At 45.0% G+C, this 18,715-nt stretch overlaps 1 protein-coding gene and 1 pseudogene across 4 annotated transcripts; both read right to left on the reverse strand.

The window, feature by feature from the left end:
- Window positions 1–4,281: 4,281 nt before the first annotated feature.
- On the reverse strand, window positions 4,282–9,154 carry LOC111979903 (pigment epithelium-derived factor-like; annotated as a pseudogene).
- Window positions 9,155–9,784: 630 nt separating this feature from the next.
- LOC111981978 (alpha-2-antiplasmin) lies at window positions 9,785–14,258 on the reverse strand. 4 transcript variants are annotated; one of them, XM_024013487.2, is made up of 8 exons: window positions 14,202–14,258; window positions 12,835–12,906; window positions 12,508–12,706; window positions 12,248–12,391; window positions 11,902–12,090; window positions 11,660–11,802; window positions 11,259–11,463; window positions 9,785–10,666 (listed from the first exon to the last, which is right to left on the reverse strand). In XM_024013487.2, exons 2-8 carry the CDS (start codon window positions 12,889–12,891, stop codon window positions 10,290–10,292), a joined length of 1,314 nt encoding a protein of 437 aa, XP_023869255.1. In that variant the 5' UTR covers window positions 12,892–12,906; window positions 14,202–14,258; the 3' UTR covers window positions 9,785–10,289. The 4 variants fall into 4 exon arrangements, with proteins under 4 accessions (XP_023869255.1, XP_023869254.1, XP_023869253.1 ...); XM_024013486.2 differs by lacking the exon at window positions 14,202–14,258 and adding an exon at window positions 13,327–14,134 and having other exon boundaries at window positions 11,902–12,060; window positions 12,835–12,924; XM_024013485.2 differs by lacking the exon at window positions 14,202–14,258 and adding an exon at window positions 13,327–14,133.
- Window positions 14,259–18,715: the final 4,457 nt, after the last annotated feature.

Here is an 18,715-nt window from a genome sequence, read left to right on the forward strand (position 1 = left end):
GTGCCTTAATAACAGACTTGTATGCCATCTGTGAATATGAATACAATTGTTAAATTACGAGCCTAGTTGGTTTAGCCACAGAAAAAGACAGCAACCTCCCGCTATCCATGATTGGTTGAGATAATGAGTGGGCTGGACATGCCGAGAGAGGCGTTTGGATTGGTTTGCCATATAGCTCGCTTCTGTCTATTTGAGCTGGTCAGTATGTGTAGGTAATCCTGTCCAACGTGGATTTTTTTTTATGTATCACGTAGTACAGGTATTCCCAAACTGGGGTACGCGCAATGCCGTCAGGGGTATGCCAAATAAAAAAATTATCTTCACATTTTCAAACAGTACATKTATAATGTCAAATGGGGCTATACATTTGGGTGAGTTTTTTTTCCCGCACCTAAGTTGCCTCGTTTCACTGCCAAAAATAAAAATTAAGCCATCTAGGTGTTCAGCGAAATAACACAATGTCAAATACAGGTAGCCTAGTCAAATAATTAACATCCAATCACATTAACCGATCGCGGGAATTCCACTAACGGTCCGTATGTAGCCAAACGTAGCTGCTGCCATTGTTGGTATCTGTACTGATGGTGCAAAAGCCATGACAGGGAGACATAGTGGCGTGCAAGCAGTTGCTCCCGATCCCACTTGGGTACACTGCAGTATCCACCGAGAGGCTCTTGCTGCCAAGGGAATGCCTGACAGCTGTTTTTTCTCACCTGAATGATCTGAATCTAGGATTACAGGGACTCTCCGCAACAATATTCAATGTGCGGGACAAAATTGAGGCTATGATTAAAAAGTTGGAGCTCTTCTCTGTCTGCATTAACAAGGACAACACACAGGTCTTTCCATCATTGTATGATTTGTGCGCAAAAGTACTCAAGCTTGCGGACAATGTCAAATGTGATATAGCGAAGCACCTGAGTGAGTTGCACAATTATGCAGGTACTTTCCCGAAACGGATGACACAAACAACTGGATTCATTATCCCTTTCATGCCCTGCCTCCAGTCCACTTACCGATATCTTAACAAGAGAGCTTCATCAAAATTGCAACAATGGGTTCTATGAAAATTATATTTAATCAGAAGCCACTGCCAGATTTCTGGATTGGGCTGCGCTCAGAGTATCCTGCCTTGGCAAATCGCGCTGTTAAGACACTGATGCCTTTTGAACATGTACCTACACTACCGTTCAAAAGTTTGGGGTCACTTAGAAATGTCCTTGTTTTCCATGAAAACATACATGAAATTAGTTGCAAAATGAATAGGAAATATAGTCAAGGTTATAAATAATGATTTTTAATTGTGTCCTTCAAACTTTACTTTTGTCAAAGAATCCTCCATTTGCAGCAATTACAGCCTTGCAGACCTTTGGCATTCAAGTTGTCAATTTGTTGAGGTAATCTGAAGAGATTTCACCCCATGCTTCCTGAAGCACCTCCCACATGTTGGATTGGCTTGATGAGCTCTTCTTACGTACCATATGATCAAGCTGCTGCCACAACAGCTCAATAGGGTTAAAATCCRGTGACTGTGCTGGCCACTCCATTATAGACAGAATACCGGCTGACTGCTTCTTCCCTACATAGTTATTACATATTGTGGAGCTGTGAGACACAGTGGAGGAGGAAATTGGCTCCAATTAAGCTCCGTCCACAGTGTATGGCATGGCGTTGCAAAAAAGAGTGATAGCCTTTCTTCTTCAAGATCCCTTTTACAAATCTCCCATTTTATCACCACCAAAGCACCCCCAGATCAACACACTAACTCCACCATGCTTGACTGATGGCGTCAAGCACTCCTACAGCATCTTTTCATTTTTCTGCGTCTCACAAATGTTCTTCTTTGTGATCTGAACACCTCAAACTTAGATTTGTCTGTCCACTTTTTTCCAATCTTCCTCTGTCCAGTGTCTGTGCTCTTTTGAACATCTTAATCTTTTCTTTTTATTGGCCAGTCTGAGAGTTGCAAAGAAACAGACATCTCTGCCTAGAAGGCTAGCATCCCGGAGTGTTTTGTGGGTACTATTTAATGAAGCTGCCAGTTGAGGACTTGTGAGGCATCTGTTTCTCAAACTAAACACTCCAATGTACTTGTCCTCTTGCTCAGTTGTGCACCRGAGCCTCCCACTCCTCTTTCTATTCTGGTTAGCGTCAGTTTGCGCTGTTCTGTGAAGGGAGTAGTACACCGCGTTGTACAAGATCTTCCGTTTCTTGGCAATTTCTCGCATGGAATAGCCTTAATTTCTCAGAACAAGAATAGACTGATGAGTTGCAGAAGAAAGGTCTTTGTTTCTGGCCATTTTGAGCCTGTAATCGAACCCACAAATGCTAACGCTCCAGWTACTCAACTAGTCTAAAGAAGGCCAGTTTTATTGCTTCTTTAATGAGCACAACAGTTTTCAGCTATGCTAACATAATTGCAAAAGGGTTTTCTAATGATCAATTTGCCTTTTAAAATGATAAACTTGGATTAGCTAACACAACGTGCCATTGGAACACAGGAGTGATGGTTGCTGATAAATGGGCCTCTGTACGCCTACGTAGATATTCCATTTAAAAAATCAGCCGTTTCCAGCTACAATAGTCATTTACAACATTAACAATGTCTACACTGTATTTCTGATCAATATGTTATTTTAATGGACAATTGTTTTTCATTTTTTTCATAAACAAGGACATTTCTAAGTGACTCCAAACTTTTGAACGGTACTGTATGTGAGTGTGGATTCTTGTGCCTCACTAGCATGAAAACTAAATACAGGCACAGACTGTGTGTGGAAAATTATTTAAGACTGAGACTCTCTCCAATACAACCCAACATTGCAGAGTTATGTGCATCCTTCAAGCACACCCTTCTCATTAACCTGTGGTGAGTTATTCACAATTTTCGATTAACAAAAAGGCTTTATATGTAAGATGGTTAAATAAAGAGCAAAATGATTGATTATTATTATTTGTGCCCTGGTCTTATAAGAGCTCTTTGTCACGTCCCACGAGCCGGGTTGTGACAAAAACTCACACTCATTCTTATGTTTAAGAAATGTATCGTATAGTGTGTGTGTGTGTGTTTGTGTGTGGCAGGCTTACAATGATGGCAAAAACAACATTTGAGAGTTCGCTGACCCTGGTGCTAGAGGAGGTACGCAGCTGGAGGTTGAATGTTTGAAGAGGTACGGGACTATAAAAAGTTTGGGAACCACTGGCACAGTAGAAGGGCAACCTTGGCATCCATGACAGGGAGAGGCGTCCATCCATCTAGCTAGCTTCATACTGTTAGCTAGCTAGCTAAAGTTAGCTGGCTGGCTCACTCGCTAATGTTATGTGTATGATGTTATTATTTGTATCTCAGAGCCATTTGCTTTGCTAGTTATAGCCCAATGTTAGCTAGCTAACATTGAACCTGGTTGGTTAGCTACCTGCAGATTAATGCTGGGTAATAACATCATGAGTTGGGATTATGGTTCATTGTTTAGCTAGCTAACTAGATGTCTTAACAAAAGACTCCACTATGCAAGTATCCATTTCAATAGAAATTCACTGCGACAACCGTTGATAGACATAGGTGGTAAATTCGCTCTGGCTATCTACTCCGAGTGTGCCAGAGTTCAGAATAACTGCTCAACACCCGTTGAATATAGCCGTTGTCAGTAAACGTTGACAAAAAAAGTGTAAATTGTTGCCAACAGCACAGTTGCAGTCACCAACGCTCTGGATAACATGAAAACAGCCTAACCAGCTCTGCAAGGGTGAGAAAATGGTCAGTGAGCTGTTCTCTCATTTGTGTCTGGAAGTAGCTAGCCAACGTTAGCTTGGGTGCCTGACTGTTGTTGTTGTTAGGACAGAACGCTCGGCTAAAGCTTAAGAGTGTGTGAACGATGCTGAATGGGTGTAGACAATGAGCAGCTCTCCAGTAGGTACCAAAATATTCAAAGGCCATTTTCTCAAAAGTGAGGTTAAGTTAATCAACTTTCAAAGCAGAATTACTTTCCCATTGTTCCTCAAATGCAGTGCATGATATACAATTTTGTCGCTCTGTGTCTCTGCTTTTATCCAATGTAAAAAACACAATTTCAAATTTTGCTACATAAGACCGAATCAAGGCGGTCGGTCACATATGTTTGTGTTAGTCCTTTAAATTTTGTTTACCAGCACAATAGCTAAGGAAAGAGCATCCAAGAGTCCAATTTCTTTCCAACATAACCCAACCCTTTACTGGAAGCAGCTATAGTATGTCAACTGGATAAAGTTATACAACTCCCTCTATGGAGTCAGACAAACAGAAAGACTTAACTTCAATGTTTATTTCTTGCATCGCAATTGACAATATTATGAAGAGTATGTTTTGGGTTAAAGTATGTGCCTCTATTTAAAAATTATGAGAGGTGTAATTTTCAATCACAAATTATTTTCCCTGAAAACAACTTGAGACTATCAGTTGTGAGTGTTCAGACTTTTGGTCTGAACTTTTAGTCTGAATGGTATGCATGGTTTTCATACATGATTAAGAAACTGTATTATATGATCAATGGGTAAATCTAGCTGCTTATCCACCCTCTCATATTGTGCATTTATGACACAAAGAAGCTTAAGCTTAACGATGGCTGATACCCTCCTAGGACCTGCTTAGGCTCCAGTGTGTGTCTGTGTTAATATCCTCAGATTGCGTGGGTTGACCACCTTGCCAATAAAGAGCAGTGCCCCCGAGGCCTCATCCCTCACCAGGAACAGGAAGGGATGGTCCACGCAGTACGAAAGGGGTGTGGAGGCGGGGTGGGAGCTGGCATACTGGGTGCCCTCTGGGGCCATCTCCATGACAACCTTATGATTGAGGCTGCCGAGCTTCGCCGCCTGAGACGTGATCTTAGTCAGGTCCGTGTCTGCCAGAAATTCGTCGAGACCTGGAGAGATGGAGAAAGAGGATATGAGAGATGTGAAGGCAGAAGAACAAAATGAAGGCCGAGAGGAAGAGAGAAGGAGGGAGGTGAAGAAACTCACCCAGGTCAGTGAGGAGTGACAGGAGGTCAGTGGAGTAGCTGAATTGTAGGACAGGCAGTGTGAGGGCCGTCTGCACGGGGTGAAGGGTCATGGAGAGGTCCTGAACAAACTCAGCTGTCAGGCTCTCCTCCACCAAGGTCATRTTCTGAGTGACATCATCAGGAAGGAACACAAACATGCTGACGTCATCCTGCATCTGAGCAATCTGGAGAGAAATGGAGGGGTGGGGTGTTTTCCCTGAGGCAAACTTGATAACTGGCTAGTTAAGAAAGTAATGACCACTGGAAAAAGCATAACTGCTGAATATACTGCATCTGTACTCACTGTACAGCCCAGGTCTGGGTCTACACCCATCTTCACCGGGTAATTGTTCTGCTGCATCATGGAAATGCGGGTGGGAGCCTCTCCAACAAGTTGGAAGTCCTCCATCCCTCCACTCTGACTGAACCGAGTCATCCGCTTCACTACACACACACACACAAACAGCATGTTACAAACAGCACCCCATAAACAACTGCACACTTTGGGGAGAAGGGTAGAGAATTGGACTGCAGACAGACTGTCCTTACCTTTGAAGTAGGCGGCGCCCAGAGGAACCACACCAGAGTTCCGTCCCAGGGGCTTGGACATGCTGTTGGACCCAATCATTGATCTCATTCACATCTTTAGCCCGCCCATCAGAGTCTTGGGCCGCACACCATACTGCTTCTCCACCACGCCAAAGTATTACTGCTTCAGACGCAGTCCTAGAGATACACACAGCTCAACAAACATACACACAATCAAATCACACACAGACTGATCAAAATTATCTGAGACACATRCATGCTTACACACACACACACACACACATCCACTCACTGCGGGCCAGGTAGACACGTGCAGCAATGCTGAGGCCTTAGCCAGGTGCTCTGAGTGAGGCAAGTAGGTCTCTGAGAGTGTCATGGAGCTGAGGGTCCTGCAGTCTGTGATACCTCAGAGCTCTGTATAACCACCTCTCTGAACAATCCGGAGACGCTCCTGAGAGAGAGATCAATATGTAATTACAATTTTGCCAATTAAATACCAGATAAATAGCAGACAGTGATATAAAGTATAACAGTGTTGAGGCTTACTAACCCATGGATAGCTGAGTGAGCACTGCAGAGATGCTGATGGGGGCCAGGAACACGTTAGTCTTGGGGTCGCGACCCGCCAAGGTCCGGAACAGGTTGTAGCATAAATCAGAGGTGGCAGCGGTCATCTTTGCTCTGGGTGTGCTAAAGAGCTCCACAGCTTCCTCTTCCCCTCCCGCCTCCTCTGTCTCCAACTGCATGGGATTGGTCAATCGAAAGACACAGGAAGAGAGAGAGGAGGGTTATTGACATGGCTTGTTCATGGAGAATGAGAAAAATAAGGAGATAGAGAAGTGATGTGACAAAGAGTGATGCTGTTCGGGATTGGCAAGCCAGAATGAAAATGGAGGGACGTAGAGATGGAGAGACTGTGGTGAATCTACTAGAGGAAGATGAGAGAGATGAAGTGTAGAATAGGAAAGCCAAAGGGACGGAGTGAATAAAAGACATGAGAGCATAAGAAAGAATTGAGTGAAAACAGCGATGTTGGTGTATCACCAACTGAGCATAAGAGGGAGAGGAGGAACCCCAAACACAGCAACAGGGTCGTCCGCATCATCCTGCAACACAAACATTATTATTATTATTCAAACATACACTCTCTCCATTGAGAATGCTTTTTAGTCCAGGGCCTAGGCTTAATCTGTGTCAGGGAAACTGGCCCATTGTGTGTGAGTCAGATTTTTTGACTGTGAGTGTGAGGGAGAACGTAGTTTTAACTTATGATAAACCCTGTCAGCATCTCTTCTTTTCGAAAAGAATTAAACATTTATGGCAATKTAGCTAGCTAGCTTGCAGTTGCTAGCTAACTTGTCCTATTTAGCTATTAGCTAGCTTGCAGTTGCTAGCTAATTTGTCCTATTTAGCTAGCTTGCAGTTGCTAGCTAACTTGTCCTATTTAGCTATTAGCTAGCTTGCTGTTGCTAGCTAATTTGTCCTGGGTTGTTATTTTACCTGAAATGCACAAGGTTCACTACTCAGACAATTAATCCACACATAAAAATGTCAACCGAATCGTTTCTAGTCAACTCTCCTCCTTCCAGGCTTTTTCTTCTTTGGACTTTATATGGCATCTAACTTTCATAATAAGGTGTATTACCACAACCGACCATCCGACCTCAGTTCATCWTTCAATCACCCACGTGGGTATAACCAATGAGGAGATGGCATGTGGGTATATGCTTTTAAAAGACAATGAGGAMATGGGAGAGGCAGGACTTGCATCGCGTTCGACGTCACAAATAGAAGTAAGTTCTAGTTTAGCGCTTGCCAACGCAGACGCTCGTTGGTGCATGCGAGCATTGTGGGTGCATTGATTGAATAACATGTGTGTAAATTTATTTGGAACGCTCGCGCACGCGACGGGTCCGGTTTGGGTAGCGTGTAAACCATGTAATATATCCCAAACTTCTGGCTCTCCACACACACAGTGTGCGAGCATTGTGGGTGCAATGATTGAATAACATGTGTAAATTCATTTTGCAACGCTCGCGCACGCGACGGGTCCGGTTTGGGTAGCGTGTAAACCATGTAATATATCCCAAACTTCTGGCTCTCCACACACACAGTGTAGCTAACGCACAACAGAAGCAGAGGCAGACTGTTCACACCTGTTTACTAGCTAGTAACACAGCTAGTAATGTTAATGAGCTTTGTGGAGTGAATAGGGTCATACAGAGTCCAGAGAGGTGAGCAGACTCATTGACACAGACAGAGAAGTGACAAAGTGAAAGGTCACAGGAGGTGGAGATCAGAGATTATGGAGAGTTTGAGGATGCTTTTTCAGACCACACACAAACACATAATAGTAGTATAACTCTGCCAGTTCTCATTCAACACCCCCGCTCATTCTTTCCTTCTCCCTCTCACATTCTCTTTTACCCACACACACATACTCTCTTGTTCCCTCAGCACATCTGGTTGTCATTGAGCTTCTCCTGGTTTCCCTGATTTAAAAAAACATCCATCACTGAACCTCAGACCACACACTTCTCTCAATTCCTTTCTTCTTCTCCACCTCTCTCTGCAGGCCTGATGGTTAACCCAGGCACTTCATCTCTTTCCAACACGAAGTAGCCAGCCAAACCCACAGAGAGACCTCTCTGTACCGAGGCTGCCCTCTACCACACAACCATACACAATCACAAGCATGGTAAATTACCACAATGTTTGGCTAATGGTACTATAGGTCATCTTGTTTTTCTGGGGTTTTTTATGGGGGGGGGGGGGCAGTGCACAAAAAGTTTTGTTTGGACACCAAACCACTGCTCTCCTACACATCTATTGACTCCCATACTTTCAGGCCATGAACAATGAATCTCCTGCCATGAGTGTCTATATYCTGCAGGTCCTTAGGTACCCTGCAGGTCCTTAGGTACGGACCACTATGGACACAGCATTCTTCACATCACCTTGCATATGGAGTCTAGACATGTGTCTTTTCTCTATTAGACAGGTTTGCAGTTGATTCAAACAATCTTGAGTGGTTACTGTGATATAGAACTGACTAAAAACAGGGACAATTAAACAAGTTGTTTGGGCTCTGGGGAAGGTTGGTCTTGGCGTGTTTCCCTTGGCGCCCAGCTCAGCAGCTTGAATGGAAATTCTGAACCAGTGAAAAGTAGCCTACTGGAAATGGGACCAGTGGACCAAATTCACCATAACATTGTGCACTTGTTTAAGTCAAAAGCATGGATTATTCACTCCTGATATGGAAATTAAGTTATCCCATAAAATGAAGGCTTCAAAACACTACAAAGCCTGAATAAAAAGCTTTACAGAAAATCCTGATTACTAAGAGGTGTTATTAGGTCTACTCCGTTCTGTAAAGGTTGTTGCACAGGAGGTTCTGACTGGAGAAAAGAAAAATAACGTTAAGGTTTAGTGCCCGAGTCTTTCATACCGTGCAATCGACCTTGATAAAACATCCCATATGATGCGTAAAGGTGACTAACCTTTAAGCGCGATTATGGGCCACGTCGCCCGCCCGTGTGTCTCCAGCAGCCGTCTCTCGGGTGGAGTGCTGAATATTTCCGGGCGATGCACACAGCTGTGTATAGCAGCCGTGGAGCCAACTTTCCCCCGCCCTGCTCTGACGTAGCAGAGGATATAGCCGGTTGGGTTTGCCAAGAAGTGGGATGGCTGTTTTGAGCGCAAGGCACATTAATGGTCCCTTCTCGCCACCACCCTAACATGACAAATTTGACGCGCAATCAATTGACCTAAAAAGTARATTATTTGTTGAATTGCAATAATGTGCTGGAGAAGAGTTAATGCTGCAATATGTAACTTTTTGGACGACCCAACCAAAATYAATTATAGATCTCACTCATTGAATGCAAGTCTAAGCAGTAGAAGCATTTTATGTCTATGCTATTAGTTCTTGTGTCTTACTTTWGTACACCAGCGACAAACAGCCGATATATATTTTCTAGAACCAAAAATATTGATTTCACACTGGTTTAGATGGTACAATGATTATCTGCACTATACTTGCTTGTTTTGTCAAACTGAAATCAAGCGAACTATTAGATTTTTAGCAACCAGGAAATTGCAATTCCTGAATATTTAAATGATAATTTGAGGTATAAGGCCTAGCATAAACCCATTTAAAATAAAATAATCAGTTCTTATACCAAAACTCCAGTAACATGATCACATCCACTACTAAGACATTGATTTCATCCCTTTTCTTTAATCAATATCAGAAGTGGGAATAATCAGAATGAGAAAGTATGACAAAGCACAAATAGTGTAAGACAGTGCACCACCAAGTGTAAAAAAAAAAAAAAAAAAAGAAGTGTTCATCCACACAGTAGTATGGGACAGGTCCATGGTCTCTCCTAAATCAGGGGGCATACACTTGGGAGGGACTGAGAAGTCAGGTGTCTAGGCATAGGGGCTGGGGTTGATTTTGGTCTGGGAACTGTGCCAATGGATTTGCTATATGTGACCCGCTTGTTGGGTTGTATTGTTCAGGGCAGAAAAGTGAGAGATGGGTTGGGGCAGGCTGGGCATCAAAGTTGGTTTAGGAAGGAACTGTATGAGAGTGGGTGGCACAAGTACTGGATCTTTGCCCTGCCATTTGGGTGTTGGAGTTTCCCCTCCACTTCATTCAGGGGGTGCTGATGCGCCTCCCTCCAGCAGGGGCGCCACACTGCATTCTCTCACTATGGCTGGTCAAAGTACATTGTTGCTGCTATGGGGACCGTCGCTCTGTATGTTGTTACTATTAGTGCTGTCACTTTGGGTATTGTTGCCATGGGGATCATCACCGAGAAGACCGTCAATGTGCATTGGGCTGGTGTCAGGGGCAGGGTTAGTGACAGTGCCCAGGAAGAGGGGAGCAAGGGAGGCGTGGTCTACCAGGGCGAACAGAAAGGGGGAGTTTACGAAGAAGATGGGAACGGAGCGCATTATGGTAACAGAGGTGGCTGCAGATGCGTCGGCCCCTTCCTCACTGAGCTCCACCCCGCAAGCGTGACGCACACTGGACACCTGCAGAGGAACCGCCGAGATACCGGACAGATCAGGACCAGAGAACAGAGATCCCAAACCTGAGAGAGAAGAGAGTTCGATTGAGCATTCTTCCATCCTATACTGTTATTGACTGCTGTAAAACACCTGTCTGTTTCTAGCTCACTTAACTCATGGAATAGTTTCAGACCTGAGAAGAAACTCCTGGCCAAAACTATTGACCTTTCTCTGCTAGTCTCTAGAGACTGGATGCCTCCCACAAATTACCAATGTTCCAGATTGCACGTCTGTACTAAGACCAATGTCAGTTTGGCAGAGAGGAAAGAGCAGAGTAGGGCACCGGATAATCCATCAAGAGCCCCACCGCAAACATTTTGGCAGTTAGCTAGGAACTTGCGGAGAATCAACTGAGTAGTTTGCATGCGCCATGACATTAGCGTTACAAGCTTACAACCACTGACCGGCTGTGGCAAAAATGACCGCATTGTGTGTACACCTCATGTTTGAGGGGATTATTCATTTATTTTTTGCCCCACCTACCCAAACTTGTGATTTGTTGGGAGTGTCATCTGTCTGAATAGCACCCGAATTGGCGAAGAAAATCCAACATGACTCCCAGACCTAGTGCGATGGTCCTAGGTCTGGAATTTCCTAGATCACTTCTGTGCTCACCCATGCTGGACAGCGCCTCCTGTAGCTCTTGACGGTACTGCAGGGTGAACTTTGGCAGTTGGACCTGCATGGTGCTCTCCTGAGGTAGACGCCTGTACAGGTCCGAGATGTTCAGCTTTGCCACCAGCGATGACACATTTCCTCTTCCTGGCAACGGCATCACTACTAGGAAGCTGGTGTTTCCCTTAAACAGAAAACGGGCAACCTGCAAACACAGGAGAAAGGGGGGTCGGAGATAGATTTTAGAATGGGAGAATGCACAAACCGCACTGTAGATATTAAGAGAAAGGTGGCCAAGGACGTTATTTATTATCAATGTTTCAGGAGCAAAACTCCAGTAGGATGTCAAAATATAGAGATGATTAAGACAGCAACAGTGCAGAACAGCCAGCCCAGCTTACCTGAGCTCCAAGCTCCCCATCTTCTAACAGGCTCAGTGGGTACTTGGCTGAGCGCATCATGTCCACATGGACAAAGTTCTTGTTGTCCAGGTAGAATTCCCCCTTCTGTGTGAGCTGAGGGTCGAAGCGAGCCTCCCACTCACCTACCAGAGACAACAAGCCACAGTTGTAATGGGTAGACACTTCTGTATGGTATACAGTTTCCAAACCTTTATTTTAAGACAGGGAGTGAAAGGGTGTACCTTTGAAATGCACAGCATTGATAAGCATTAGCACCATGTCGTGCGGCATACTGGGCAGGAAATTGGTCATGTGACCTTTGGTGGCCTCCTCCACCCATTGGTTGACCTCCTCCACTGAGATCAGGGGGGCAGGCTCTGATCTGTACCTACGCAGGGATTCTGCAATAAAGGACTGGTACACCTCAAACTCTGAGAGAGAGGTGAACACAACATATACCAAGTGTCAAAAATGGTAAGACCTTAACAGCAGTTACAATGGATGTGCTTTATATTTATGTTAGTAGATTGCCATTTTCTGGCACAGAGCTGCAGCGCTGACATCTACTCATCCTGGAAGCACACACACCTGGGCGCAGGTACATGCGTGTGGCCACCTGTAGGGAAGTGTTGGTGAGGTGTTGGAGCAGGCTGCCCAAGGTGTGATGGTAGCAGGGTATGGTGTGGGCATGTAGAGAACTGAGCAGCAACTTCTGGGTCTCGTTGTGAGCTCCTGATAGGGGCAACAACCATGTTGAGCACATTAAGTCTTGGAGATAAAAGCTAACAAACACACACATACAATCTCAAGTACTCTTAACATTATACATGAACTCTCACATGCCTCACCCAATGAGAGCTGTGCCAGTGCGAGGGCCACACTTAAGGGTGATATGATGACGTTGGGCTGCTCCGGCCCTGCCTGCAGGCTGTCCAGTAGCTTCCGGCCCAGTCTCTCAATAGTACCTCCTACAGACCGCCAGGCCTCCTGGCTGAACACCTGCTCTCCACAGGAGTGGTCCTTGGGAGCTACCATACCAGTTTCATCCTGAGAGAGCAAGAGAGAGGGTCTAGAGGTTAGACTATAAAGACCAGGGTAGGGTTAGGGTGCTAAAAGGTTAGATATTTAAGAAAGGTTGATGTGTTTCAGGGTAGGGTTATGGTTTGCCCTCTTACAGTTAGTCCCTGCCGACAGAGGCAGAGCAGCAAGAACACAGCCAGATACAGCACCATATCCCAACAGATAGCCTGCAAAACAGAACAAACCTGTACAATAATGTAAGGTTACAGGTTCAAGGCCCATTTAGGGGAAAGTCTGAGGCAGATATAAAAAAAAAAATTGTTTAAAGTTTAGTTTTGCTTGTATAGAAATAGATAAGTACGCATACTAAACAGCGTGGATACCCAAAGGTTTTCTTGGGCCTTAGTTCCTTTCTAAAGTGCAACAGTGCTTTCACATGACTAGATTGACCAAGTTAAGATAGTGACCAAAAACAGTGACAACCAATACTTCCCTTACGGGAGGACACGATCAACACTGCTTGGACCCAAAACCAACAAAGCCTCTCCCAACACAAATCAACTGGAAACAACTTTTCAGAACAATGGCCACACCCCAAACATTTCTTCCCAGACAGCATGAGCATGTTCACAAAAATGGTTGCTCACAGAATTCACACTTGACGTCACACCGCCTTCACAAACAATGGCTGTTCCCGTACCAAGCTCTAACATGAAATTGACTCTACGGTGCTTTTATACATTTACATGTTCAACACCAATTATAGTCCCCTGAGAAACATGGACCGAAACGATGGTTCCTACCCTGTCACAGTAACTTTGATATTTAAGATTCTATAACAGTGATTATCAATGCATAGCAATTATTGAACCACTCACTTTTACAGAGCAATAACAAAGTACCTATTGCTGCTGGACATGGGACCACTGATTGGCTGAGAGGAAAAGAGAGACAATCAAAATCAGGACTGCTTGGCTAGTGGTCAGTGTGGCGCAGCATAAGCCTGGTTCTACAGTGCAGAGATGGGTGGTGTTTTGCTCTGGGACCGCAAGTGTTTGTCAGAGGGCCAAAGGTTTCTGTTTTACTTCTGAAGTCCACAAACACCAAACAGTGGTCTCACTACTGCAACGGTATCTCTACGGATGCATGGTAGTACTAGTGTTTATATATATATATATATATATATATGACTCTGCATAGAATCATTAGCATTCATAGACGTAGTAGAAATAATGGTAGTGGGGATATTTATTGATTGGTGATTTTAGTGTACATTTACATTTACAACGGGCTCTGTAGTCTTATTTACAAAAAAACTGTTTGTGCTATTATTATATCACTAGTAAACTAATAGCTACAGCCATACATCTAAATCATGTTCCAAATCATGCTTTAAATAAAGAGCACTTACTATACTAGAATTATATGGTTTCATGCACTGTGCCAAAAAAACTACCAACTCCCCAACACCACAATCCCTTCCAAGCCTCTATCAAAGTGAATCGAGATGGTAAAAACTTACCCAGCCGATGTTTGGTCCAGGGGATAGGTAATAGGGCAAATAGGATTAGGATATATAAGACAGACAGACAGACAGACAGACAGACAGACAGACAGACAGACAGAGCAGGACAGACAGAAGCAGACAGACAGGAGGCACGGTGAGTGTTCCCTTAGCTGGATCCTGTAGTGCACAGTACTCTACATTGTTCAGCCATCCCATTGGCCAGTTAATGTTCAACCCTGCATTGATTCAGCAGAGCGACTACTCTACCAGAAAATGTAATAGTAACATTTGTGACCCACAGGTCAAACCTACCTTTATAAGAGCGTTGGCTCCACAACCCAGACAGAGAGCACTGAGCAGCATCATTCCTTCCCTCTCTCATTCCTTCTCTCTTTCCTTCCTTCCCTCATTTCACAGACATTACATTTACATTTACATTTAAGTCATTTAGCAGACGCTCTTATCCAGAGCGACTTACAAATTTGGTGCATTCACCTTATGATATCCAGTGGAACAACCACTTTACAATAGTGCATCTAACTCTTTTAAGGGGGAGGGGGGTTTAGAGGATTACTTTATCCTATCCTAGGTTATTCCTTAAAGAGGTGGGGTTTCAGGTGTCTCCCGGAAGGGTGGTGATTGACTCCGCTGACCTGCTGCGTCGTGAGGGAGTTTGTTCCACCATTTGGGGGTGCCAGAGCCAGCGAACAGTTTTGACTGGGCTGAGCGGGAACTGTACTTCCTCAGAGGTAGGGAGGCGAGCAGCGCAGAGGTGGATGAACGCAGTGCCTTGTTTGGGTGTAGGGCCTGATCAGAGCCTGAAGGTACGGAGGTGCCGTTCCCCTCACAGCTCCGTAGGCAAGCACCATGGTCTTGTAGCGGATGCGAGCTTCAACTGGAAGCCAGTGGAGAGAGCGGAGGAGCGGGGACGTATGAAGATATTGGAAAGTGTAACACAGACGGGCTGCGGCGTTCTGGATGAGTTGTAGGGTTTAATGGCACAGGCAGGGGAGCCAGCCAACAGCGAGTCATGTATCCAGACGGGAGATGACAAGTGCCTGGATTAGGACCTGCGCCGCTTCCTGCGTGAGGCAGGGTCGTACTCTGCGAATGTTGTAGAGCATGAACCTACAGGAACGGGTCACCGCCTTGATGTGAGTTGAGAACGACAGGGTGTTGTCCAGGATCACGCCAAGGTTTCTTAGCACTCTGGGAGGAGGACACATGGAGTTGTCAAACCGTGATGGCGAGATCATGGAACGGGCAGTCCTTCCCCGGGAGGAAGAGCAGCTCCGTCTTGCCGAAGGTTCAGCTTGAGGTGGTGATCCGTCATCCACACTGATATGTCTGCCAGACATGCAGAGATGCGATTCACCACCTGGTTATCAGAGGGGGGAAAGGAGAAGATTAATTGTGTTGTCGTCTGCATAGCAATGATAGGAGAGACCACGTGAGGATATGACAGAGCCAAGTGACTTGGTGTATAGCGAGAATAGGAGAGGGCCTAGAACAGAGCCCTGGGGGACACCGTGGTGAGAGCACGTGGTGCGGAGACAGATTCTCGCCACGCCACCTGGTAGGAGCGACCTGTCAGGTAGGACGCAATCCAGCGTGGGCCGCGCGCCGGAGATGCCCAGCTCGAGAGGGTGGAGAGAAGGATCTGATGGTTCACAGTATCAAAGGCAGCGATAGGTCTAGAAGGATGAGAGCAGAGGAGAGAGAGTTAGCTTTAGCAGTGCGGAGCGCTCCGTGACACAGAGAAGAGCAGTCTCAGTTGAATGACTAGTCTTGAAACCTGACTGATTTGGATCAAGAAGGTCATTCTGAGAGAGATAGCAGGAGAGCTGGCCAAGGACGGCACGTTCAAGAGTTTTGGAGAGAAAAAGAAAGAAGGGATACTGGTCTGTAGTTGTTGACATCGGAGGGATCGAGTGTAGGTTTTTTTCAGAAGGGGTGCAACTCTCGCTCTCTTGAAGACGAAGGGACGTAGCCAGCGTCAAGGATGAGTTGATGAGCGAGGTGAGGTAAGGGAGAAGGTCTCCGGAAATGGTCTGGAGAAGAGAGGAGGGGATAGGGTCAAGCGGGCAGGTTGTTGGGCGGCCGGCCGTCACAAGACGCGAGATTTCATCTGGAGAGAGAGGGGGAAAGAGGTCAAAGCACAGGGTAGGGCAGTGTGAGCAGACAAGCTGTGTCGTTTGACTTAGCAAACGAGGATCGGATGTCGTCGACCTTCTTTTTCAAAATGGTTGACGAAGTCATCAGCAGAGAGGGAGGAGGGGGGAGGAGGGGGAGTGAGGATTCAGGAGGGAGGAGAAGGTGGCAAAGAGCTTCCTAGGGTTAGAGGCAGATGCTTGGAATTTAGAGTGGTAGAAATTGGCTTTAGCAGCAGAGACAGAAGAGGAGAATGTAGAGAGGAGGGAGTGAAAGGATGCCAGGTCCGCAGGGAGGCGAGTTTTCCTCCATTTCCATATCATATCACATATACATATCACTGATCTGAAACATTTAGCAGGTGTAATTCATGTAAAAGTTCCCAGTAGCACAATATTTTTCACCTTTCTGCTCTCATCAGATCAGTGGTATCCCTGAGGGAGGAGGACAGATGCATTTTGAAATGTCCAAATAAGAGGGACCCTTACAATGAGAATCTTAATATCTACCAGTCTAGTAAGGACGTCTGTGGCAGCATTTACACASGCAGCACAATGCTGATCTTATTGTCAGTAGTAGTTTTTTTGACCAATCAGATCAGCTCCAAATAAGATCAAATGTGAAAAGATCTGATGTCAAAAGACCAATTAGTGGGGGAAATATCAGAATTGGGCTGCCTGTGTAAACACAGCCTCAGTTTCTCTATTTATCTCAGCGAAAGATGCGGGGTGTGGTTAGAATTGTGATATTAATCTCTCTGACCTACAAACACATTTTCCTAGAAAGAGTTTGGAAACCCTCACAGATAGCTCTACAATAGTGGCACATGTCAAATGTCCGCCTACTGAAGTGTCTGTGACCATGAGAGTTGATATGTTCCAATATTATTAACACATGCATGTACTTTATTTACAGCACTGTGTCTCCCTCTATCAGCCCTAATGGAGGAAACCCAACATAAGCACTGTAGAATGTTTCTATATGAATCAGAGTTGCTATTATACCATTTTGGGTCTAATCCTAATCCTCTGTCTCTAGTGAGCCCTTCAGGTAAAATAGAGTAAACACAGAGGGTGTAGTTTGGGGAGGGGGTGGGGGATATTGTTTTTCTTGCACAGACCGCCCCATTCCAGCCCTATGCCCACACAAGACCTTGGCACAACCGTTGCCACCCCACAATGCACCTGTGAATCAGGCCATCACCTGCTCAGCCCCCTTGGGGTGGTTTGGGGTGACTGTTTACTGTCTTCCATTAGGGTAGCATAAAGGACACCAACTCACAGCCTCCACATGTTAACTCACAAGCCAATTGATTGTGTTATGTATACAGGCAGGACTCTGTCAGCAAAACTGATTTAGACCTTTACCTGCTACAAATAGCTGACTGCAGAGAACAAGTAGCCTTCTGCACATGGAAATCCTGGCCCTGAAATGCGGGAAAGGAGGTTTTCACTGATTGGATTACACTGACAATGAAGTAGATGATTGGCCATATTGTATGAAGGATGACCTGCAAGGGGTTCTCCATGTTCAAATAAAATTGAAGAAAATGATCTCTGTTTCAACTCTAATTTCTCAGACCATCTTGGCTATTTCAAGTGACATATCGTGATAAGGACTGAGTGTATGTACAAAAATGTCCATAGGGTGGCAGTGTAGGATCTGAAGTCAAATAATGTGTGTGTGTGTGTGTGTGTGTGTGTGTAGTGTGTGTGTGTGTGTGTGTGTGTGTGTGTGTGTTGTGTATGTAGTGCTGTTTTGGTGTGGTATTGTAACTATCCTTGTGGGGACAAGAAGTCCTTCAACAAGGATGTAACCAAGAAATTGTGCCGGTCAAGCCCCGAGGAAAAATTCTATTTTAGGCTCGGTGTTACATTTAGGGTTACAGTTGAGGGGTAGGTTAGATTAAGGTTATGGTTACGGGTTTACGGTTATGAGTTAGGGTTAGGTATTATTTTTTGCAGTTAGGGTACGGTGTTTGGAGTTTAGAGTAGCACTTGGTTAAAGGTTATGTTATGGTGGTGCCCATTTCAAACGGCCTCGGTACTCAATTTCTTGCTCGTACAATAATGCATTATTATTGACATTGGATAGAACATCTCTAGTTTCTAAAACGGTTTGGCAATTACTATATATGTGAGTAAACGAGAACTCATTTGGCAGCAGACTTCCTGACCAGGAAGTGGAAAGTCTGAAACGATGCTCTGTTCTAGGGCCGCCTATAATGGGCATGATACGTATTAGTATACATGCACGTCATACACACTTCCACTAGATGTCAAGAGGCAGTGAGAGAAGAAAAGGGTGATTATCTTGGTCTGAGTGTGAACAAATCCCTTTGGAATGACGTGTTCACCCATTTCCTGTTTCTGGAAGCG

Source organism: Salvelinus sp. IW2-2015, linkage group LG20 (genome assembly GCF_002910315.2).
Source record: "Salvelinus sp. IW2-2015 linkage group LG20, ASM291031v2, whole genome shotgun sequence".
Classification (NCBI taxonomy): domain Eukaryota; kingdom Metazoa; phylum Chordata; class Actinopteri; order Salmoniformes; family Salmonidae; genus Salvelinus; species Salvelinus sp. IW2-2015.

Excerpts from the sequence above, each read along its gene's own strand:
- LOC111981978 (XM_024013484.2), bottom strand. The coding sequence starts at position 13,392 with ATGTTAGAGCTTGGTACGGGAACAGCCATTGTTTGTGAAGGCGGTGTG. Across the intron at positions 12,392-12,507 it reads ACTGGCACAGCTCTCATTGG|GAGCTCACAACGAGACCCAG; the intron begins GTGAGGCATGTG and ends TGCCCCTATCAG. Across the intron at positions 11,803-11,901 it reads CAATGCTGTGCATTTCAAAG|GTGAGTGGGAGGCTCGCTTC; the intron begins GTACACCCTTTC and ends TGTCTCTGGTAG.